Here is a 26,766-nt window from a genome sequence, read left to right on the forward strand (position 1 = left end):
TTTAAGGTTGAGGACTGGCTAAAAGCTTTGCCACATTCTTCACATTTGCAGGGTTTCTCTCCAGTATGAACTACCATATGTATAGTAAGTTTTGAGGACCACTTAAAAGCTTTACCACATTCTTCACATTTGTAGGGTTTCTCTCCAGTATGAATTTTCTCATGTTTTCTAAGGGCTGAGAAATGGTTAAAAGTTTTGCCACAATCTTCACATTTGTAGGGTTTCTCTGCAGTATGAATTATCTTACATTCATTAAAATTTGAGGACCCCTTAAAAGCTCTGCTACATTCTTCACATTTGTAGGTTTTCTCTCCAGTATGAATTCTCTTATGGTCAGTAAGATTTGAGGACTGGTTAAAAGGTTTGCCACATTCTTCACATCTGAAGTATGTCTCTCCAGTATGAATTATCTTATGTTTAGTGAATGCTGAAGAGAAGTTAAAGGCTTTGCCACATTTCTTACATTTGTAGGGTCTGTCTGCAGTATGAATTATCTTATGTTTAATAAAGGTTGAGAACCATTTAAAGGCTTTGCCACGTTCTTCACATTTGTAGATATTCTCTTTAGTATGAATTCTCTTATGTTGAATTAAGTGTGAAAGCATGAGAAATGATTTGCTACATTTTATACATTTGAAAGTTTTCTTTTTAGTGTGTCTAACCTTATTTCTATGTGAGTTTGAATATTTATGAACGACTTTCATGTATTTGTTACACTGAAATATTTTTCTCTGGGTAGTTGTCCTACAATGGTTAAGTTTATTATAACCTTCTTCGTGCATCTTACACTCATTGGCACTTTTACAATCTTTTCTTAATTGTAAATTCTTATGTCCACATCTTGTATATGTTCTCAGTATTACTTCTTGGAAACAATCTTTCATGCTCTGATCTGGCCAAAGGTCTTGTGTAAAATGAGAACGCATAACTGGAGGAAATAAAAGTAACAAATTATTCCACTTGCTAGACTCAAATATACTTTACAAATCTAACCTATAAAATTATAAAAACCACAAAAGCAAGATGGCACAGTAAAATAGGACAGGCCCTAATTTCTTCATAGACATATAAATGTAACAAAAACACACTAACCAAAATACATTTGTGGAAAAGTTATAAATGAGTTAAGTATATAGAGTACCCAAGTAAGTACAGTGCAAAGAGCCACACAGAAGGAAAGAGAAGTCTTACAGTTTCCCAATGCAGCTCTTCCTGCTCCCCAAAACAACACAGGGACTTTAGAAGTAAACTGATGGCTGGGAATGGCAGCTCACACCTGTAATTCCAGCACTTTTGGAGGCCGAGGTAAGTGGATTACCTGAGATCAAGAGTTCAAGACCAGCCTGGCCAAAATGGAAAAACTTCATCTCTACTAAAAATTCAAAAATTAGCCAGCTGTGGTGACACATGTCTGTAGTCCCAGCTACTCAGGAGGCTGAGGCAATCACTTGAACTTGGGAGGTAGAGATCGCAGTGAGATGAGATTATGCTAGTGCACTCCAGCCTGTGTGACAGAGTGAGACTCTGTCTCAAAAAAAGAAAAAAAAAAAAAAGTAAATTACCAACTCCTGGTTTACTCTTTAAAGACAAATAAAACACTGGCACATACATATTTATTTCTGGCTTCTAGGGGCCTTTCTAGACACTGGTTTTTGTCTCTCATGACATAAAGTGCTGAAAGAAATGGTGGCATACTTTAAAATGACAGCTTGAGTCTGCTGAGACCAAAGTTAGATGTTATAGCAGCAAAGAATATAGTACCACACACAAAAAAATAGATGTAGCAAGTGATTACTACTGAGAAGAAACATGAATAACGTTTTTTTATCAAAACAAACAAACAAAAAAATAACACACACACACAATTTCAGACAAGATGCATTCTAAGAACATGTTTGACAGACTCCCAGAATCTCTGGCCAAGACAACTGGCTTCAGACTATTCCAGGACAAGGCTACATTATGAAGATTGCAACAGGTAGATTTTTTGATGTACAAATTTTAATCAACGATTACAATGTATATAGAATATGAGGACAACACGGCCCAATCAAAAAAAGTATAAAATTTTTACAAAGCAACCATAAAACAATGAAGATTAATAAATTAATTTTAAAATTTTCAACTGAATGAGAGAAACAGGAACACAGACCACTATAAAAAATTGAAAAAAATGAGGATACCTCTTCCCCTAATGGCGTGAGGTAATTCATGAAAATGGCTTGCTATTCACCTAAGCCAGAGAACCCCACAATATCACACTAAACAAGAGGTTCATAAGGGTTATTCTTATGTAAGACAAAATAAACTTTAAAGCAACCACAGTTAAAAAAGACAAAGAGGGACATTATACAATGGTAAAAGGCCTTGTCCAACAGGAATATATCACAGTCCTAAACATATATGCACCTAACACTGGAGCTCCCAAATTTATAAAACAATTACTAGTAGACCTAATAAATGAGATAGACACCAAGAAAATAATAGTGAGGACTTCAATACTCCACTAACAGCACCACACAGGTCATCAAGACTGAAAGTCAACAAATAAACAATGGATTTATACTATACCTTGGATCAAATGGACTTAACAAATATATACAGAACATTCCATCCAACAACTGCAGAATATACACTCTATTCAACAGCACACAAAACTTTCTCCAAATAGACCATATGATAGGCCCCAAAATGAACAAGAAATTTAAGAGAATTGAAATTATATCAAGCACTCTCTCGGACCACAGTGGAATAAAAGTGGAATTCAACTCCAAAAGGAATCTTCAAAACCATGCAAATACATGTAAATTTAAAAACCTGCTCCTGAATAATCATGGGGTCAAATATGAAATCAAAATGAAATTTAAAAAATTCTTCAAACTCAACAACACAAGTGACACAACCTATCAAAACCTCTAGGATACAGCAAAGGCAATGCTAAGAGGAAAGTTCATAGCCCTAAACGCCTACATCAAAACATCTGAAAGAGCACAAACTGACACACTAAGTTCACACTTCAAAGAACTAGAGAAACAAGGACAAACCAAACCCAAACCCAGAAGAAGAAAAAAAATAAAATCAGAGCCGAATGAAATGAAATTGAAATAAACAGACAAAAACCAAAAGAAAAACCTGGCTCTTTAAAAAGATAAATACAATTGACAGACCATTAGCAAGATTAACCAAGAAAAAAAGAAAATCCAAATAACCTCGATAAGACAGGAAACAGGAGATATTACATCTGACACCACGGAAATATAAAAGGTCATTCAAGCCTGCTATGAACACCTTTAAGTACACTAACTAGAAAACCTAAAAGAAATGGGTAAATTTCTGGAAAAATGCAACCCAACCAGCTTAAATCAGGAAGAATTACATACCCTGATCAGACCAATAACAAACAGCGAGATTGAAAAGGTAATTTAAAAATTACCAACAAAAAAAGTGTAGGACCAGGCAGAATTTAGTAGAATTCTACCAGACATTCAAAGAAGAATTGGAAAGGCCGGGCCCGGTGGCTCAGGCTTGTCATCCCAGCGCTTTGGGAGGCCAAGGCGGGCAGATCACGAGGTCAGGAGATCGAGACCATCCTGGCTAACACAGTGAAATCCCGTCTCTACTAAAAATACAAAAAATTGGCTGGGCGTGGTGGTGGGCGCCTGTAGTCCCAGCTACCGGGAGGCTCAGGAGAATGGCGAGAACCCGGGAGGCGGAGCTTGCAGTGCGTCGAGATCGCGCCACTGCACTCCAGCCTGGGTGACAGAACAAGACTCTGTCTCAAAAAAGAAAAAAAAAAAAGAAAAACAAAGAAGAATTGGTACCACCAATGCTATTGACACTATTCCACAAGATAGAGGAAGAGGGAGCCCTTCCTAATTCATTCTGTGAAGCCAGCATCACCCTAAAACCAGAAAAGGGCATTAACCAAAAAGAAAACCACAGACTAATGTCCCTGATGAAAACAGATGCTTTTTAAAAGCCTTAACAAAACACTGGCTAACTGAATCCAACATATCAAAAAGAGAATCCATGATCAAATGGGTTTAATACCAGTGGTGCAGGGATGGTTTAACAAATGCAAGTCAATAAATGTGACATACCACATAGAAAGAAATAAAAACAAAAATCACATGATCATCTCAATAGATGCAGAAAAAGCATTCAACAAAATCCCTTTATGATTAAAACTCTTAACAAAACTGACATACAAGGGACATACATCAATGTAATAAAAGCCATCGGGCCGGGCGTGGTGGCTCACGCCTGTAATCCCAGCACTTTGGGAGGCCGAGACGGGTGGATCACGAGGTCAGGAGATCGAGACCATCCTGGCCAACACGGTGAAACTCCGTCTCTACTAAAAATACAAAAAAAAAAAGTAGCTAGGCGTGGTGGTGGCGCCTGTAGTCCCAGCTACTCGGGAGGCTGAGGCAGGAGAATGCCATAAACCCGGGAGGTGGAGCTTGCAGTGAGCTGAGATCCGGCCACTGCACTGCAGCCTGGGGGACAGAGGCAGACTCCATCTCAAAAAATAAATAAATAAATAAAAGGCATCTATGACAAACCCAGAGCCAACATAATACTGAATGAGGAGAATTTGAAAGCATTCCCTCTGAGAACTGGAACAAGACAAGGATATCCATTCTCGACACGCTTCTTCAACAGAGTACTCGAAGTCTTAGCCAGAGCACGCAGAAAAGAGAAAGACATAAAGGGCATCAAAATTGGTAAAGAGGAAGTAAAGCTGTCACTGTTTGCTGATGATATGACTGTTTACTCTGAAAACCCTAGACTTTTCAAGAAAGCTCCTAGAAGTGATAATTCAGCAAAGTTTTCAGATACAAAATTAATATATACAAATCAGTAGCTCTTCTATACACCAACAGCGACCAAGCAGAGAGTCAAATCAAGAACTCAACCCCTTTTACAATAGCTATGAAAAAAAAAAAACCCAAAAACTTAGGAATACACCTAACCAAGCAGGTAAAAGACCTCTACAAGGAAAACTACAAAACACTGCTAAAACAAATCACAGATGACACAAACAAATGGAAACACAGCCCATGCCCATGGATGGATAGAATCAATATTGTGAAAATGACCACACTGCCAAAAGCAATCTACAAATTCAACGCAATTTCCATCAAAATACCATCATCATTCTTCACAGAATTAGAAAAAAATGATTCTAAAATTCATGTGGAACAAAAAAAAAAAGGACTGTATAGCCAAAGCAAGACTAAGCAAAAAGAACAAATCTGAACGAATCACATTACCTGACTTCAAGCTATACAATAAACCCAGTCATGAAAATAGCATGGTACTGATATAAAAATAGGCACATAAACCAATGGAAAATAATACAGAACCCAGAAATAAACCCAAATACTCACAGCCAACTGAACTTTGACAAAGCAAACAAAAACATAAAGTGGGTAAAGGATACTCTTTTCTTTTTTTCTTACACGGAGTTTTGCTCTGTTGCCCAAGCTACAGTGCAGTGGCACAATCTCAGCTCACCACAACCTGTCTCCCAGATTCCAGCAATTCTCCTCCCTCAGCCTCCCGAGTAGCTAGGATTTCAGGCACCCGCCACTGCACCTGGCTAATTTTTGCATTTTTAGCAGAGATGGGTTTCACCACCTTGGTCAGGCTGGTCTTGAACTCCTGACCTCATGATCCACCCAACTTAGCCTCCCAAAGTGTTGGGATTACAGGCATGCGCCACCGCGCCCAGCCAAGGATACTCTTTTCAACAAATGGTGCTGGGATAATTGGCTAGCCACATGTAGGAGAATAAAACTAGATCCTCATCTTTTACTTTATACAAAAATCAACTCAAGATGGATTAAGGACATAAATCTAAGACCTGAAACTATAAAAATTCTAGAAGATAACATTGGAAAAACCCTTTCAGATATTGGCTTAGACAAGGATTTCATAATCAAGAACCCAAAAGCAAATGCAATTAAAACAAAGATAAATTAGGGAGGGTTCTCTATCTTGTGGAATAGTGTCAAAATGGGGACTTAATTACACTAAAGAGCTTTTGCAAGGCAAAAGAAACAGCAGAGTAGGCTGGGCGTAGTGGCTCAAGCCTGTAATCCCAGTACTTTGGGAGGCCCAGACGGGCGGATCACGAGGTCAGGAGATCGAGACCATCCTGGCTAACACGGGTGAAACCCCATCTCTACTAAAACACAAAAAAGAAGCCGGGCAAGGTGGCTTCTGTAGTCCCAGCTACTCAGGAGGCTGAGGCAGGTGAAAAGGTAAACTCCGAGGCGGAGCTTGCAGTGAGCTGAGATCCGCCACTGCACTCCAGCCTGGCGAGACAGAGCCAGACCTCGGCTCCAAAAAAAAAAAAAACAAAACAAAACAAAAAAAAACAGCAGAGTGAAGAGACAACCCACAGATGAAAAAATGCTCAACATCACTAATGATCAGGGAAATGCAAATCAAAACCACAATATGATACCACCTTACTCCTGCAAGAATGGCCATAATAAAAAAAAATTCAAAAACCAGATGTTGGTGTGGATGTGGTGATCAGGGGAACACTTCAAGACTCTTCGTTGTGGGAAATGTAAATTAGTACAACCACTATGGAAAAATTGGAAAGTGTGGGAGATTCCTAAAGAACTAAAAGTCATACTACCATTTGACCCAGAAGTCCCACTACTGGGTATCTACCTAGAGGAAAATAAGTCATTATATGAAAAAGATACTTGCACACATGTTTATAGCAGCACAATCCACAATAGCAAAATCATGTAACCAACCCAAATGCCCACTGCCCATTAATCAATGAGTAGATAAAGAAACTGTGATACCACATATATAGATAGATAGATAGATACATAGATAGACAGACAGACAGATAGATAGATAGATAGATGATGGAACACTACTCAGCCATAAAATGGAATAAATTAATGGCATTCACAGAAACATGGATGAGACTGGAGACTATCATTCTAAGTGAAGTAACTCAGAAATGGAAAACCAAACATCTTATATTCTCACTCATATGTGAGAACTAAGCTATGAGGATGCAAAGGCGTAAGAATGATACAGTGGACTTTGGGGACATGCGGGGAAGAGTGGGAGGGAAACGAGGGATAAAAGACTACAAATAGGATGCAGTGTATACAGCTCGGGTGATGGGTGAACAAAACTCTCACAAATCACCACTAAAGAACTTACTCATGTAACTAAACCCCACTTGTACTCCAGTAACTTATGAAAAATAAATAAAGTAGTACACAGGTTACTTAAAGAGGAAAAAAAAACAGCTTTCCAAATTTTGATGTAATAAAAGAAAAAAAATATGCTTTTTTTTTTTTTGACAGAGTTGCCCAGGCTGGAGTGCAATGGTGGGATCTCGGCTAACCACAACCTCCACCTCCCAGGTTCAAGTGATTCTCCTGCATCAGCCTCCTGAGTAGCTGGGATTACAGGCATGTACCACCATGCCTGGCTACTTTTGTATTTTTAGTAGAGATGAGGCTTCTCCATGTTGGTCAGGCTGGTCTCAAACTCCAGGCCTCAGGTAATCCACCCACCTTGGCCTCCCAAAGTGCTGGGATTACAGGCATGAGCCACCGCGCCCGGCTGAAAAAATATTCTTAATCCATAATACTTGATCAGAAATTATTTTATTTTAAAAACAATAAAAAACAAAGACTTTCCAAAATGAACGCTAAGGGTGTTCATCAATCGCTACTAGCACAGTTTAAAAAAAAAAAAAATGCTACATTGTGGACAGGCACAGTGGTTCATGCCTATAATCCTTCACATTTAGGAGGCCAAGGCAGTCAGATAACTTGAGACCAGGAGTTCAAGATCAGCCTAAAAACATAGTGAGACTCTGCATATATAACAAGAGAAATGCTAAAATGAGTCTTTTATGTTGAAAAATAAAATGATGCTAGATAGCATCAAAAAAGCATATATAAATATATAGCTTTCTATTAAATGTAATTGTACAGACATATATAGAAAAAAAGAAATGCTAAAATGAGTATTTTATATTGAAAATAAAATGATGCTAAACAGTATCAAAAATCCATATATATATAGCTTTCTATTAAATGTAAATATACAGACACATATAAAAAAAGAAATGCTAAAATGAGTCTTTTACGTTGAAAATAAAATGATAGATAGCATCAGAAAACATATAAATATATAGTTTTCTGTTAAAGGTAAATATACAGCTACATATAAAATTTCTTACTAAAATAATAGTACATAAAACCCTTAAAATTCTTCTATAGAATATAAAAACAAAATATAAATCTGCATAAATCTGAATACACAATATGAAATAATTTATAATTTAAATTATAAAAATTTATAATATTAATAGCAAACTAGAAAATATATAGTTTTTTGTTCAACTGAAGTTATGAAATTAAAACATATTGATTTAATCTTAAGATATTTTACATAATGTCCATTTTTCAAGATAACTACAAAAACTTTATAGAAACTATGCAAAACAAAATAAAATAAGCAAAGTGTGCCACTACAGAATTAAACAAAAAATAGTTAAACAAGAAATGAGAAAAAACAGGTGTTAAAAAAACCATATAAAACATAACAATGAAACTGGTATGTAATTTTCTTTCTTTTTTTTTTTTTTTTTTGAAATGGAGTCTCACTCTGTTGCCTAGGCTGGTAAGCAGGGGCATGATCTCAGCACACCACAACCTGCGCCTCCGGGTTCAACTTATTCTCCTGCCTCAGCCTCCTGAGTAGCACGCCACCATGCCTGGCTAATTTTTGTATTTTTAGTAGAGATGGGGTATCACTATGTTGGCCAGGCTAGTCTTGAACTCCTGACCTTGTGATCTGCCCGCTTTGGTCTCCCAAAGTGCTGGGATTACAGGCATGAGTCACCGTGTCCGGCATAACTTTATTTCTTTAAGAAATCATTTTAAATATAAATTTATTAAACTACTTAATAAAAAGAAATGTAATTCCAGGACTTTGGGAGGCCAAGGTGAGCTGATTACCTGATTTCAGGAGTTTCAGACCAGCCTGGGCAACAAGGCAAAACCCTGTTTCTAACACAGAAAAAAAAAAGGGGGGGGGGGGAACAACAACAACAACTAGTTGGGTTTAATGGCATGTGCCTGTAACCGAGCTACTTAAAAGGTTGAAACTACAGGCTTATCTGAGTTTGAGAGACTGAGGCTGCAGCTCATGGCCATTATCACACCATTGCAAACCAGCCTGGTTGACAGAGTGAGACCCTATTTCATTGATTAATTAATTAATTAAAAGAAAAAGAAAGAAGATGCCTGAGTGGCTTAAGAAAAAAAGCATATGATATGTTCCTACAAGAGACCAATTTTAGTACTGAGTCAAATAGTGTGTAAGTAACAGAATGGAAAAAAATCTGTATTTCATGCAAACAGCCACAATTGGGTGAGGTAGTCATAACTATATTAGATACAATATGCTTTAAGTCAAGTACTAGTATGAGACAAAGAATGTTATTATATAATAGTAAAATGGATCAATTTACCAGGGATCTATAACTATTATATTTATATGTACAGGTAGGTATAACAAAGGGCTCCAAAATATATAAATATTGACAAAAGTGAAGCAAGAAATACATAGCAACATAATAGCTGCAGACACTGAGACCCCATTATCAATAATAAATAATAAATAGAAAATTCATGTAAAAGATTAAGAAAACAAAATGTAGATAACATTACAGATTGTAATATTTTGCATACAGACAAATATCTGAGAGTAGATAATTTATAAAGAAAAAAGGTTTATTTGGCTCACAGTTCAGCAGACTGTACAAGAAGTACGTGCCTGTATCTGTTTCTGGTGAGGGTCTCAGGAAGCTTTTGATCATAGTGGAAGGTGAAGAAGAACTGGACATATCACACGGTAAAAGATAGAGCAAGTGTGAGGTAAAAGAGCCAGGTTCTTTTAACATAGTTTCTCAAAATTATACAGATATTTGTGTGTCCCCAATAACAATGGAAAAGCAGTCAGATTGTGGAGTCCCTTATATGCCATGAACACGACTTTGGCTCTCATTGTAAACTTGAAGAGAGATCACCAAAACGAAAATAGAATCCTTAGAGAACTTTAAAGCATAAGACAGAAGATGCCTCTACGTGATAGTAAAATTTAAGAAATCTCAGTCTTCTCAGAAACTACTTCCTTTGGAGCACATCTTCTCAGGTCACATTTTGAGAACTGGCTTTCTCCTTGACCTCTGGACCTCTCATCTGTGGTGTTTGTTGTATTCACTCTCACATACCTGGGGGTTTAGTTACCATCTCATGTCTCTTCATATTCCAAGGCTCTTTCCCTTGCTTCAGACAAGCTATCAAGTCTAGCTTAGAGACAGCAATACCTGTTTTATTAAAAATAAATAACACAAATATTGCTCATATTCCACAAATAATGTGCTCATTAAAGAGAATGTAATAGAATGTTCTAGTAAATTGATCCCCCAATACTAATTTATAACATACATTTCTAAATATTTAGAAAATATTTTCAATTTGTATAGGCCCTTAATTTTACTACCCGGTACTACTGACTCAAAAATTGGTGGTGGCAATGAGATTTTAAGGTGTGGGCAACTGTATTTTATGCCACTAAATTACTGCAATTTTCACTAATCTAGAGTGAAAAATACAGATCTGCTCAGAAATGTGAAATGTTCAGATAATAATGAAACATCTGGCCGGGCGCGGTGGCTCAAGCCTGTAATCCCAGCACTTTGGGAGGCCGAGACGGGCGGATCACGAGGTCAGGAGATCCCGAGACCATCCCTGGGCGAACACGGTGAGCCTTCTACTAAAAATACAAAAACTTAGCAGGCTGAGGTGGCGGGTGCCTGTAGTCCCAGCTACTCAGGAGGGGAGCTGAGGCAGGAGAATGGCGGGAACCGGGGAGGCGGAGCTTGCAGTGAGCTGAGATCCGGCCACACTCCAACCCTGGGTGACAGAGCAGGCTCCGTCTCAAAAAAAAATAGAAACATCTTTAAAAATTTCTCTTGGCCGGGAGAGAACATCACACACAGGGAGGGCCTATCATGTGGGGAGGGAGGGATTGCATTGGGAGTTATACCTGATATAAATAGCGAGTTGATGGGTGCTGGCGAGTTGATGGGTGCCTTACACCAACATGGCACAGTATACATATGTAACAATCCTGCACGTTATGCACATGTACCGAGAACTTAAAAGTATAATAATAATAGTAAAAAAGACCCTCTTGGCGGGTCACGGTGGCTCACACCTGTAATCCCAGCACTTTGGGAGGCCAAGGCGGGCGGATCACAATGTCAACAGATCAAGACCATCCTGGCCAACAAGGTGAAACCCTGTCTCTACTACAAATACAAAAAAAAATTAGCCAGGTGTGGTGGCGCATGCCTGTAGTCCCAGCTACTCGGGAGGCTGAGGCAGGAGAATCGCTTGAACCTGGGAGGCAGAGGTTGCAGTGAGCCAAGGTGCACCACTGCCTCCAGCCTAGGCAACAAAGGTGAAACTCCTCAAAAAAAAAAAAAAAAAAAAAAAAAAAAAAAAAATTTCTTTCTACACTTACAAATCCCTGTTTTCAGAAAACTCATTTATGGTAAGCATAAATCACCAAAACACATTCTACAGAAAAGAGAAATGAAACCTATAGAATATAATAGGAATTGTTTAATTAAAAATTATCCTCACCCAGGAGACCAGGTTTCTGTAGTTCTCTAACATAACATCTCTATATAAAGTCTGCTGAGCGTGTCAGGCATTGCCACTCCTCAGAGAATTCTATGGTCACATCCTGAAAAGTCTTGAGTCCCTGAAAAAAAGCAAGAAACACACACATATATTTCCCAAGTGGCCACAGGCAGAATTTTTTCAGTGACTCAAAGGTAAAATGATAGAATAAAGGGAACAGGTTCTAACTTATTGGGATGACCAAACATATCCACTAGATAATTTTCAACACAGAAATATTCCTAATGTATTCTCAAATTCTGAGAAAAAAGAATGCATAGATCCGCCCAACACCAGTGTGGATAAGATACTTTTCTGGATAATAAAATTAAAATTAAGGGCATGATAACAAACATGTATATTTTTTAGTGCTATGTTACATGATACAGAAGAGTCTTGTATATTTTTTCAGGTCAAAGACATGCTGAGTTAGAAGACACCTCTCAAATTTTAATGTGTACAATTAACTGGAGATCTTGTTATGCATATTGTTGTTTCATAAGATCTAGAATAAAGTCTGAGTTCCGAATTTCACAATAGAGTTCACCAGTAATGCCTGTTTTTGGCATAAAAAGAATCTTTTTCTCAAACATTCACACCAAGTAGAGCCTGTTTCTTTCCCAGGTTTTTTCTGGCCTGTAAACAAAGAGATGAGAGACCTCATTTTCCAAAGATAGATACATGCAAAGAAATCTAGAAAGAAGGCCAGGTGCCAGATTAAATGTGATCACTGGTGTACATCAGCTGCATAAAGATACTTAAAAGGCTGGGCATGGTAGCTCATTCCTGTAATCCCAGCACTTTGGGGGAGGCTGAGGTGGGAGGATCACGAGGCCAGGAGTTCAAGACCAGCCAGGCCAACATGGGTGAAACCCCATCTCTCTACCAATGAGTACAAAAATCAGCCAGCCATGGTGGTGCACGTGTCATCTCAGCTATTCCAGGGGGCCGAGGCAGGAGGTGCTTGAACTCAGGAGGCCCGAGGAGGCGCAGTGAGCTGAGATCAGCGCCCTGCACTCCAGCCTGGGGAACAGAGAGTGAACTCTGTCTCAAAAGCGACAACAAAAAAGATACTTAATGAGAAACTAATTTATAGTGAAAAATCTGTGGGAGCTCTTCAACCAAAGTGAATCATTAACATCAACTGCACTAGGACAAATTTATTTTTATTTATTTATATTATACTTTAAGTTCCTAGGGTACATGTTACCTAGCGATGCAGGTTTACATTACATGTATACATGTGCCATGTTGGTGTGCTGCTCATTAACTCGTCGTTTTACATTTAGGTGTATCTCTAATGCTATCTCTCCCCCCCCTCCCCCACTCCACAACAGGCCCCAGTGTGTGATGATCCCCTTCCAGTCCAAGTGTTCTCATTGTTCAATTCCACCTGTGGTGAGGAGCAGGGTGTTTTTGGGTTTTGGTCCTTGCATTAGTTTGCTGAGAATAATGGTTTCCAGCTTCATCCATGTCTCTACAAAGGACATGAACTCATCCTTTTTTATGGGTGCATAGTATTCCATGGTGTATATGTGCCACATTTTCTTAATCCAGTCTATCATTGATGGACATGTGGGTTGGTTCCAAGTCTTTGCTATTGTGAATAGTGCCGCAATAAACATATGTGTGTTCATGTGTTTTTATAGCAGCATGATTTATAATCCTTTGGGTACACACCCAGTAAAGGGATGGCTGGGTCAAATGGTATTTCTAGTTCTAGATCCTTGAGAAATCGCCACACTGTCTTCCACAGTGGTTGAACTAGTTTACAGTCCCACCAGCAGTGTAAAAATATTCCTATTTCTCCACATTCTCTCCAGCATCTGTTGTTTCCTGGCGTTTTAATGATCGCCATTCTAACTGGTGTGAGATGGTATCTCATTGGGGCTTGATTGGCATTTCTCTGATGGCCAGTGGTGATGAGCATTTTTTCATGTGTCTGTTGGCTGCATAAATGTCTTCTTTCGAGATGTGTCTGTTCATATCCTTTGCCCACTTTTTGATGGTTTTTTTTTTTCTTGTAAATGTGTTTGAATTCTTTGTGTAGATTCTGGATACTAGCCCTTTGTCCGGGGTGAGTAGGTTGCAAAAATTTTTCCCATTCTGTAGGTTGCCTGCTCACTCTGATGGTAGTTTCTTTTGCTGTGCAGAAGCTCTTTAGTTTAATTTAGTTAATTAGATCCCATTTGTCAATTCTGGCTTTTGTTGCCATTGCTTTTGGTGTTTTAGACATGAAGTCCTTGCCTATGCCTATGTCCTGAATGGTATTGCCTAGAGTTTTTATGGTATTAGGTCTAACATTTAAGTCTTTAATCCATCTTGAATTAATTTTTGTATAAGGTGTAAGGAAGGGATCCAGTTTTAGCTCTCTACATATGGCTAGCCAGTTTTCCCAGCACCATTTATTAAATAGGGAATCTTTTCCCCATTTCTTGTTTTTGTCAGATTTGTCAAAGATCAGATGGTTGTAGACATGTGGTATTATTTCTGAGGGCTCTGTTCTGTTCCATTGGTCTATATCTCTGTTTTGGTACCAGTACCATGCTGTTTTGGTTACTGTAGTCTTGTAGTATAGTTTGAAGTTAGGTAGCATGATGCCTCCAGCTTTGTTCTTTTGGCTTAGGATTGACTTAGCAATGCGGGTTCTTTTTTAGTTCCATATGAACTTCAAAGTAGTTTTTTCCAATTCTGTGAAGAAAGTCATTGGTAGCTTGATGGGGATGGGATTGAATCTATAAATTACCTTGGGCAGTATGGCCATTTTCATGACATTGCTTCTTTCTATCCATGAGAATGTAATGTTTTTCCATTTCTTTGTGTCCCCTTTTATTTCGTTGAGCAGTGGTTTGTAGGTCTCCTTGAAGAGGTGACGGGGAGAATGGAACAAAGTTGGAAAACTCTGCTGGATATTATCCAGGAGAACTTCCCTGACCTAGCAGGCCAACATTCAAATTCAGGAAATACAGAGAATGCCACAAAGATATTCCTCGAGAAGAGCAACTCCAAGACATGATTGTCAGATCCACCAAAGTTGAAATGAAGGAAAAAATACTAAGGGCAGCCAGAGAGAAAGGTCGGGATACCCACAAAGGGAAGCCCATCACACTAACAGCAGATCTCTCGGCAGAAACTCTACAAGTCAGAAGAGAGTGAGGGCCAATATTCAACATTCTTAAAGAATTTTCAACCCAGAATTTCATATCCGGCCAAGCTAAGTTTCAAAAGTGAAGGAGAAATAAAATCCTTTACAGACAAGCAAATGCTGAGAGATTTTGTCACCACCAGGCCTGCCCTACAAGAGCTCCTGAAGGAAGCACTAAACATGGAAAGGAACAACCGGTATCAGCCACTGCAAAAACATGCCAAATTGTAAAGACCATCGATGCTAGGAAGAAACTGCATCAACTAATGAGCAAAATAACCAGATAACATAATAGTGACAGGATCAAATTCACATATAACAATATTAACCTTAAATGTAAATAGGCTACATGCTCCAATTAAAAGACGCAGACTGGCAAATTAGATAAACAGTCAAGGCCCATCAGTATGCTGTATTCAGGAGACTCATCTCTCGTGTAGAGACACACATAGGCTCAAAATAAAGGGATGGAGGAAGATCTACCAAGCAAATGGAAAACAAAAAAAAGCAGGGGTTGCAATCCTAGCCTCTGATAAAACAGACTTTAAACCAACAGAGATCAAAAGAGACAAAGAAGACCATTACATAATGGTAAGGATCAATTCAATAAGAAGAGCTAACTTTCCTAAATACATATGCACCCAATACAGGAGCACCCAGATTCAAAGCAAGTCCTTAGACACCTACAAAGACTTAATTCTCACAATAGTAATGGGAGACTTTAACACCCCCACTGTCAACATTAGGACAGATCAACAAGAAAGAAAATTAACAAGGCTATCTAGGAATTGAACTCAGCTCTGGCAAATTCAAGTGGGACCTAATAGACATCTACAGAACTTTTCAATTCGAAATCAACAGAATATGCATTCTTCTCTAGCACCACATCACACTTATTCCAAACGCTCACATAGTTGGAAGTAAAGCACCTCAGCAAAATGTAAAGCATCAGAACATAACAACCGTCTCTCAGACCACAGTGCAATCAAACTAGAACTCAGGATTAAGAAACTCACTCTAAACCACTCAACTACAAGGAAACTGAACAACCTGCTCCTGAATGACTACTGGGTAACATATGAAATGAAGGCACATATAAAGATGTTCTTTTGAAACCAATGAGAACAAAGACACAACATACCAGAATCTCTGGGACACATTTAAAGCAGCGTGTAGAGGGAACGCACCAAATGCCCACAAGAGAAAGCAGGAAAGATCTAAAATTGACACCCTAACATCACAATGAAAAGACCCAGAGAAGCAAGAGCAAAGACATTCAAAAGCTCAGCAGAAGGCAAGAAATAACTAAGATCTTATGAACTGGAATAGGAGATAGAGACACAAAAAGCCTCCAAAAAAAAAAAAAAAAATCAATGAATCCAGGAGTTGGTTTTGAAAAGACGAAATTGATAGACCACAAGAAGACAAAATAAAGAAGAGAGAAGAATCAATTAGATGCAATAAACATAAAGGATAGCACCACTGACCCACAGAAATACAAACTACCATCAGGAGAATACAACACCTCTACTAAATAAACTAGAAAATCTATGAAATGGATAATTTCCTGACACTTACACTCTCCCAAGACTAAACCAGGACGAAGTTGAATCCCTGAATAGACCAATAGCAGGCTCTGGAAATTGAGGCAATAATTAATAGCCTACCAACGAAAAAAAGTCCAGGACCAGATGGATTCACAGCTGAATTCCTACCAGAGGTACAAGGAGGAGCTGGTAACACCTCTTCTGGAAACTATTCCAATCATTAGAAAAGAGGAATCCTCCCCAACTCATTTTATGACATCATCCTGATACCAAAGCCTGGTGCAGAGACACAACAAAAAAAGAGAATTTTTAGACCAATATCCCTGATGAACATCAAATGCAAAATCCTCACAAAATACCAAACCGGATCCAGCAGCACATCAAAAAGCTTATCCACCATGATCAAGTGGGTCATCCCTGATGCAATATTGGTTCAAATATACATGCAAATCAATAAATGTAACCATAAACAGAACCAAAGACAAAACCATGATTATCTCTTCAATAGATGCAGAAAAAGGACTTTGACAAAATTTAACAAAATTCTACGCTTGATGCTAAAAAAAAAACCGCTTCAATAAATTTGGTATTGGATGGAACGTGATCTCAAAAATCATAAGAGCTATTTATGACAAAACCCACAGCCAATATCATACTGAATGGGCAAAACTGGAAAAATTCCCTTTGAAAACTGGCACAGACAGGGATGCCCTCTCACCACTCCTATTCAACATAGTGTTGGAAGTCTCTGGCTAGGGCAATTGTGGCAAGAGAAAGAAATCAAGGGTATTCAGTTAGAAAGAAGAAGTCAAATTGTCCTGTTTGCAGATGACACATTGTATATTTAGAAAAACCCCATTGTCTCAGCCCAAAATCTCCTTAAGCTGATAAGTAACTTCAGCAAAGTCTCAGGATACAAAATTAATGTGCAAAATCACAAGCATTCTTATACACCAGTAACAGACAAACAGAGAGCCAAATCATGAATGAACTTCCATTCACACTCGTTTCCAAAGAGAATGAAATACCTAGAATCCAACTTACTAGGGATGTAAAGGACCCTTCTCATGAGAACTACAAACCACTGCTCAGTGAAATAAAAGAGGACACAAACAAATGGAAGAACATACCATGCTCATGGATAGGAAGAATCAATATCGTGAAATGGCCATACCCTAAGGTAGTTTATAGATTCAATGCCATCCCCATCAAGCTACTCAATGACTTTCTTCACAGAATTGGAAAAAAACGGCTTTAATGTTCATATGGAACCAAAAGAGGGCCGCATTGCCAAGACAATCCTAAGTCAAAAGAACAAAGCTGGAGGCATCACACTACCTGACTTCAAACCATAGAATTACAAGGCTACAGTAACCAGTGTTCGTAGCATGGTACTGGTACCAAAACAGAGATATAGACCAATGGAACAGAACAGAGTCCCTCAGAAATAATAACACACATCTACAGCTATCTGGATCTTGACAAACCTGAGAAAAACAAGAAATGGGGAAAGGATTCCTCATTTTAATAAAATGCTGGAAAAATTGGCTACTAAGGCAGAAAGCTGAAACTGGATCCTTTCCTTACTCCTTATAATGGTAAATTAATTCAAGATGGATTAGAGACTTAAATGTTAGACCTAATACCACGAAAAACCCTAGAAGAAAACCTAGGTATTCAGGATACATAGGCATGGGCAAGGACTTCATGTCTAAAAACACCAAAAGCAATGGCAACAAAAGCCAAAATTGACAAATGGGGTCTACTCAAACTAAAGAGCTTCTGCACAGCAAAAGAAACTACCATCAGAGTGAACAGGCAACCTACAGAATGGAGAAAATTTTTGCAATGTACTCATCTGGACAAGGGCTAATATCCAGAACCTACAAAGAACTCAAACAAATTTACAAGAAAAAAGAACCCCATCGAAAAGTGGGCAAAGGATATGAACAGACAGTTCTCAAAAAGAAAGACATTCATACAGCCAACAGACATGAAAAATGCCATCATCACTGGCCATCAGAGAAAATGCAAATCAAAAATACAATGAGATACCATCTCACACCAGTTAGAATGGCAATCATTAAAAGTCAGGAAACAACAGGTGCTGGAGAGGATATGGAGAAATAGGGAACACTTTTACACTGTTGGTGGATTGTAAACTAGTTCAACCATTATGGAAAACAGCATGGCAATTCCTCAAGGATCTAGAACTAGAAGTACCATATGACCCAGCCATCCCATTACTGGGTATATACCGTAAAGGATTATCAATCATGCTGCTATAAAGCACATGCAATAATACATGTTTATTGGCGGCACTATTCACAATAGCAAAGACTTGAATCAACCCAAATGTCCATCAGTGACAGACTGATTTCATTAAGAAAATGTGGCACATACACACCATGGAATACTATGCAGCTTCAAAAGGATGAGTTTTCAGTCCTTTGTAGGGACATGGATGCAGCTGGAAACCATCATTTCAGCAAACCATCGCAGAACAGAAAACTGAAACAATCGCATGTTCTCACCATAGGTGGGAACTGAACAATGAGATCACTTGACTCGGAAGGAACATCGCCACCGGGCCTATCATGGGGAGTGGGGGAGGGGGGAGGGATTGCATTGGGAGTTATACCTGATGTAACGACGAGTTGATGCAGCTGACGAAGTTGATGGGTGCAGCACGCCAACATGGTAATAAGCATACATATGTAACAAACCTGCATCGCTATCCATATGTACCCTAGAACTTAAAGTATAATAATAATAATAAATAAATAAATAAATACAGATATTCAAAGGAAAAAAAAATTAAGGCGGAAATTTAAAAGTTTTTGAAACAAAGCTACAACACTGCAGAATCTTTGCAACACAGCTAAGGCAGTGTTAACAGGGAAATTAACAGCATTAAATGGTCACATCAAAAACATCTCAATTTAACAACCTAACATCATAAATAAAAGAATGAGAGAAGCAAGAGTAAAGCAACTCCTAAGCTAGCAGCATATAAAAAAATAACCAAAATAAGATCAGAACTGAAGATTTAGATATGAAAAATTATACAAAAGAACAAGAAATCCAAGAGATACATCTTTGAAAGAAATAAATAAGGTAAATAACTAGCTAGATTAATGAAGAATAAAGAGAAGATTCAAATAAACAGTTAATGACAAAAGAAATTATCACTGACCCCACAAAAATACAAAATACAAAGAACTACTGAAGTCTACTATGAACACCTGTCTGCACACAAACTAAAAAACCTAATAGAAATACATAAATTTCTGGACAAATACATTCTCAAAACACTGAACAAAAGAGAAATTAAATTCCTGAATAGACCAATAACAAATTCCAAAATTGAATAAGTAATAAATAGCCTACCAACCAAAATAAAGCCCAGGGTTGGACAAATTCACAGCTGAATTCTATCAGATGTAAAATGAAGAGCCTGTACCATTCCTACTAAAACTATTCCAAAATTGAGAGGAAGGAACTCCTCCTCAGCTCATTACATATAAACAGCAACATTCTGATACCAAAACCTGGCAGAGATAAAACAAAAAATAGAAAACTTCCGGCCAATATTCCTGATGAACACTGATGAAAAAATCCTCAACAAAATGCTGGCAAACCAAATCCAGCAGCACATCAAGAAGCTACTCCACTATGATCAAGTAGGATGCAAGGTTGGTTCAACATGCAACAATTAAAAAATGTTATTCATCGCATAAAGAGAACTAAAGATAACGAAAAAAATTATGTCAATAGATGCAGAAAAAGATTTCAATAAAATTTATCACCCTTCATTTTTAAAATCCTCCACAAACTAGGCTTTCAAGGTACGTACTTCAAAATAATGAGTTATCTATGACAAATCCAAAGCAAACATAGTGAATGGACACAAGCTGAAAGTGTTTCTGTTTGAAAACTGGCATACTTTCTCTCACCACTCCTATTTAAGAGAATTGGAAGTCCTGGCCAGAGCAATCAGACAAGAGATAAAATGCATTCAAACAGGAAGAAAGGAAGTCAAACTATACCTGTTTGCAGATGACATAGTTCTGTATCTAGAAAACCCTACAGTCTCTGCAGAAAAGCTCTTCAAACTGACAAACCACTTCAGCAAAATTTCAATATACACAACAAATGTATAAAAATTGGCAGAATCTCTGTATATTAACAACATTCAAGCCAAAAGCCAAATCAAAAACACAATCCCCTTCACAATTGCCACACACACACACAAAATATCCAGGAGTACACCTAATCAGAGAAGTGAAAAGATTTCTATGTCAAGAATCACAAAACACTGCTTAAAGAGTCAGAGATAGCCGGGTGTGGTAGCTCATGCCTGTAATCTCAGCACTTTGGGAAGCCGAGGCGGGTGGATCATTTGAGGTCAGGAGATCAAGACCAGCCTGGCCAACATGATAAAACTATCGCTACTAAAAATACAAAAATTACCTGGGCATGGTGGTGGGCACCTGTAATCCCAGCTATTCAGGAGGCTGAGGCAAGAGAATAGCTTGAATCCAGGAGGCAGAGGTTGCAGTGAGCCAAGATTGTGCCATTGCACTGCAGCCTGGGTGACAAAGCGAGACTCTGACTCAAAAATAAAAAAGAAAGAAAAAAAGAAAAAAAAAATCAGAGATAACACAAATAAATGGAAAACCATTCTATTCTATGCTCATAGGTAGAAAAGATCAAAAATGATTAAAATGGCCATACTGCCCCAAAAAGAAGAGATTTCATGCTATTCTTATCAAACTACCAAAAACATTCTTAACAGAACTACAAAAAATTATTTTAAAATTCATATGGAACCAAAAAAGAGCCAGAGTAGCCAAGGCAATCCTAAGCAAAAAGAACAAAGCTAGAGGCATTACATTACCTGACTTCAAACTATACGACAGGGTTACAGTAACCAGTCACATAATACTGGTACAAGAAACAGACTCATAGACCAATGCAACAGAATAGAGAGCCCAGAAATAATGCCACACACCTATAACCATCTGATCTTTGACAAAACTAACAAGAGGAATGTGGGAAGAATTCCCTATTTAATAAATGGTGCTGGGATAACCACCTAGCACTATGTAGAAAATTCAAACTGGACCCCTTCCTTACATCATATACAAAAATCAATTCAAGATGAATTAAAGCCTTAAATGTAAAACTTAAAATTATATATTTAAAAAAAAAAACCCTAAAGATAACCTAGAAAATACCATTCTAGACATGGGAACTAACAAAGATTTTATGATGAAAATACCAAAAGCAATAGCAACAGCAGCAATTGACAAATGGGACCTAATTAAACTAAATAGCTTCTTCACAGCAATGGAAACCATAACAGAGTAAACACACAACCTATAGAATAAAACATTTCCAAACTATGCATTTGACAAAGGTCTAATGTCCAGAATCCATATCCATAAAAAACTTAAGTTTACAAGAAACAAACAAACGGCCTCCTTAAAAAGTAGACAAAAGGCGGCCGGGCTCAGTGGCTTATGCCTGTAATCCCAGCACTCTCAGAGGCCAAGGTAGGTGGGTCACCTGAGGTCAGGAGTTCGAGATCAGCCTGGCCAACATGATGAAACCCAGTCTTTACTAAAAATACAAAAAGTTAGCCAAGCATGGTGGTGGACACTTGTAATTCCAGCTACTCGGGAGGCTGAGGCAGGAGAATCTCTTGAACCCAAGAGGTGGAGGTTGCAGTGAGCCAAGATCACACCATTGCACTCCAGCCTGGGCAACAAGAGCCAAACTCCGTCTTAAAAAAAAAAAAAAAAGTAGGCAAAAGGCTAGGAGTGATGGCTCACGTCTGTAATCCCAGCACCTTGGGAGGCCAAGCAAGAAAGATCACTTGAGGTCAGGAGTTTGAGACCAGCCTGGCCAACAAGGTTAAACCTCGACTACTAAAAATACAAAAATTATAGCAGAGTATGGTGGCAGATGCCTGTAATTCCATCCACTCAGGAGGCTGGGGCAGGAGAATCGCTTGAATCCAGGAGGTGAAGGTTGTCGTTTGCTGAGATTATGCCACTGCACTTTAGCCCGGGTGACAGAGTGAGACTTCGTAGACAAAAAACATGAACAAATGTTTTTCAAAATAAGATACATATCTGGTTAACAAGCATACCAAAAAAATACTCATCAGTAGAGAAACGCAAAGAAAAAACCACAACGAGATTCCATCTCACAACAGTCAAAATGGCTATTACAAAGTCAAAAAATAACACGCTGGCAAGGTTTCAGAGAAAAGGGTATGTGCTGCTAGCAGGAGTGTAAATTAGTTCAACCATTGTGAAAAGCAGTGTGGTGGTTACTCACAGAACTAAAAATAGAATTACCATTTGACCCAACAACTTCATAATTGGGTATATACCCAAAGAAATGTAAGTTATTCTGTCATAGACACACGCACATGCATGTTCATTGCAGCACTATTCACAACAGCAAAGACATGGAATCAACCTAAATGCCTACCAATGGTAAACTAGAGAAAGAAAATATGGTATGGTAAGGTGTGGTGGCTCATGCCTGTAGTTTCAGCACTCTGGGAGGCTGAGGCAGGTAAACTGCCTGAGCTCAGGAGTTCAAGACCAGCCTAAACAACATGGAAAAACCCCATCTCAACAAAAAATACAAGAAGAAAAATTAGCTGGGCTTGGTGGCACACACCTGTAGTACCAGCTGCTTGGGGGCTGAGGTAGAAGAACTGCTTGAGCCTGGGAGGTTGAGGCTGCAGTAAGCCGAGATCACGCCACTATACTACAGCCTGGGTGACAGAGTGAAACCCAATCTCCAAAAATAAGTAAAATAAAATAAAATAAAAGATTTAATAGAAACAAAATATGGTACATAAACATCATGGAATACTGTGTTGCCATAAAAAGCGACCAAGATTATGTTATTTGCAGCAACATGGATGGAGCTGGAGACCATTATCCTTAGAAAACTAATGCAGAAAGAGAAAGTCAAATGCATGTTCTCATTTATTAGTAAGAGCTAAATAAGAACACATGGGCACAAAGAGGGTAACAACAGACACTGAGTTCTAGTTAAGGGTGGAAGATGGAAAACAAAGAGGATCAGAAAAATAATACCTGTGTAGTACTGTGCTTAATACCTCAGTGACAAGATATTCTGCACACCAACCCCCCGACACAATTTTACCTATATAACAAGCCTGCACATGTACTCCTGAATCAAAAATAAAAGTTAAAACAAAAGAACTCGCTGGCCAGGCACAGTGGCTGGCTCACACCTATAATCCCAGCACTTGGGAGGCCAACACAGGCTGATCACGAGGTCAGGAGTTTGAGACCATCCTGGCCAACACAGTGAAACCCTGTCTCTACTAAAAATACAAAAATTAGCCAGGCGTGGTGGCAGGCGCCTGTAGTCGCAGCTTCTCGGGAGGCTGAGGCAGGAGAATTGCTTGAAACCAGAAGGCCGAGGTTGCAGTGAGCTGAGATTGTGTCACTGCACTCTAGCCTAGGCAACAAGAGTGAAACTCTGTCTCAAAAGCAAACAGACAAAAAACAAAAGCAAACAAACAAAAAAACAAAGAACTCTATGGGTTGGGGAGAGTGCAATGCAAGTGGAAGGACTGGTTTGTGCTACAAAGAGTGGCCCAGGTGTGACTCTACTCTGATTAATTTCTGGGTCCATGCAGGGAGATGAGATTATGAACAGATTGTCTAGAACCCCAGGTTGGTGGCGAAAACAGGTTGCTGCTGCAGATTCAGTGTCTGGGGGTTGGGATACACCAGGAGACTTGTAGACACTTTTGTGAGTTTTTGGCAAGAAACACTAGGATCAAAAATGCCGTGGTGAAATTCCTGAGGGTGGTACCTAGTCCTAAGAGGGATGTGGACAAGTCAATGTGTAGTGGGTATGTTTGTTAGAAGGTGGGAATCCTGTGGTGGCAGCAGTGGAAAAGGGGGGTCTGTTATCAGAACTTTTTCCCCCTAAATTTGTATCCTCTCTCACCCTGGGTGGAGACCTGAAATCACAGGGTTAATGGGCAGTGTGATGGCCTGTGTAGAGAAAAGCGAGCCTCCCATTCCCAGACACCCATAGATCCATTCCAGACCAGGCCTCTGTGATATCTCTCAGCTGAAACCAAATTTGTAGAACTTAGTAAACACCAAGCAATTCTCCAACACCAACTCATTGCCTAACATTTGAATTCTGACACCACCCAGAGTCAGCACAGACCCTGATTCAGGGTTCAGTCTCACAATATTGTTCTTACTGCAGATGCCAGTCACAAACCTCATGGGCCCATCTGTTTCTGAGCTACTGTTCAAAAACTGGATACTCTCATAACCTTCCTCAAGTTCAATAATATTATAGAGCTACTCACAGAACTCAGGAAAACATCAGTTACATTTATCAGTTCATCAGAAAAGATACAATCCAGGAAAACTCAGAAAGAAATACCCTTCCCATTATGACTTAGATGGTGTTCTCTTTTCTTACCTATCACACAGCCAGAGACAGACTGCACACTATCTCCTTTTTCTCATTTAAATAAATAAATAAATAAATAATCAGCTGAATTTGTTTTTAGTGGTCAACCTAAAATACTTCTTAATCAAGCATTACTTAAGTTTATTTCCTTTCAACAGGCTTCTGAACTTTTAGCTACCCCCAGTCTGAGTCGACATACAACCCCATTTTATGTAGTTCCTAAGAACATGACGACTTCAGGGTAAAACATTCTCTGATCTAAGATCTCATTTTTTCACCCTCCCTTTGCCATCACCTCCCACCTCCTAATATTGTTTGCTCTTCCATATGAAACAAGGCCCTTGTCTGCCTAAATTTGCAATCTTTAAAGATCTTATAGTTAGTACATCCTCCTCTTGCAATACTCTTTTGGAATTCAATTATTTTTCCAACATAAATCTAACTTTGTTTTACCTTACAAAGTCTAGAAACTACCTCAAAACAGTAACAATTTCATCTTCAGTAAGACCCTCCCAATCCCCTTTCATCTTAACCTTAACTGCATCTGGCTGTGGGTCTCCAACTTTCCACGGCTCTGTAGCTTCTCTCAGGATAAACACTTCTTCCATGGCTGGGGTGAGCAGGCTGGAATATCTGCAGAGAAGACTCCCCCCAAAAAACTAAGTGATCCTTTAATAATCTCCTTTTGCAGGCTCAGTATTAGCCTTAGCTTAATTAGAGTCACTGGGTTCAGGCTTTAATTTTCTTTTTTTCTTTTTTTTTTTTTTTGAGACAGAGTCTTGCTTTGTCGCCCAGGCTGGAGTGCAGTGGTGCAATCTCAGCTCACTGCAATCTCCAACTCCTGAGTTCAAGCAATTCTCCTGCCTCAGCCTCTGAGTAGCTGGGGACTACAGGTAGGCACCACCACGCCCGGCTAATTTTTTGTATTTTTAGCAGAGACGGGGTTAGCCAGGATGGTCTCGATTTTCTGACCTCGTGATCCGCCCGCCTCGGCCTCTCAAAGTGCTGGGATTACAGGCGTGAGCCACCGCGCCCAGTGTCAGGCTTTAATTTTCATGTCAGAGTTATTCACATAGTTTTTGAAAGTAAGTGTTCGAAAAATTCAGCAGAATTACTCTAACACAGTGTTCATGTAAGGGAAGGAAATTTTAAGGTGCTTACATTTTATATTGCAGTAAGATAAGCAAAAGTATCTATTCCCTTCAGACAGTAAATGTATTATTTTACTATTTCCATTAAAAATCCTGTAGTAAACAATTAGTCATATGGGAACATTTCTAGAGGGTACAAAGTTTCAGCTCATAAAATTTAGCATGAAACTCAGATAGCAATATTAACAGGATATAGAATACAGACATTCATAGTTACAAATTTACCCTGCAAAAAGAGGAACTGATCTTTTCCCGAATCTATGTAACTCAACAATTATCTACCATTTTCTTGTGGATATGTGTGCATTTTCTGAAGCCAAAATGGAAGACAGATTTTTCCTATTTCACCCAGCCATAAAAAACAGACCAGAGAAAATTCCTAAACTCATTCTGGGAAAAGGGTAAATAAAAATTTTTAACAAATGGAATATACAATTAAATATTTATTCTGAAATTCACCTCTTTTTTGCCCTTGGTAAATATTTTCTTACCTTTCTTTCAATCCCTAGTAACAAAATGCAATTTACCGTTAAAAAACTGAGGTCAAAATAAGCGAACAAATCTTTTCAAGGTACAGATGTGTCTGATTCATGTATCAAGTCAGGCCATCCAATCACTTGAGAGATTCTCCCACTTCATTCTGCTCACTTAAGTGCCCAATAACCCCTTCTCAG

General features: G+C 38.6%; 1 protein-coding gene across 1 annotated transcript in view; it reads right to left on the reverse strand.

The window, feature by feature from the left end:
• The window catches only part of LOC101000404 (zinc finger protein 729-like), an 81,908-nt gene that overhangs the window by 1,823 nt on the left and 53,319 nt on the right, over window positions 1–26,766 (reverse strand). Inside the window, 2 exon segments of the mRNA XM_031660319.1 lie at window positions 1–928; window positions 10,295–10,390. Of these exon segments, the coding sequence (XP_031516179.1) occupies window positions 1–928; window positions 10,295–10,390 (1,024 nt within the window).

Source organism: Papio anubis, chromosome 20, assembly GCF_008728515.1.
Source record: "Papio anubis isolate 15944 chromosome 20, Panubis1.0, whole genome shotgun sequence".
Taxonomy (NCBI): domain Eukaryota; kingdom Metazoa; phylum Chordata; class Mammalia; order Primates; family Cercopithecidae; genus Papio; species Papio anubis.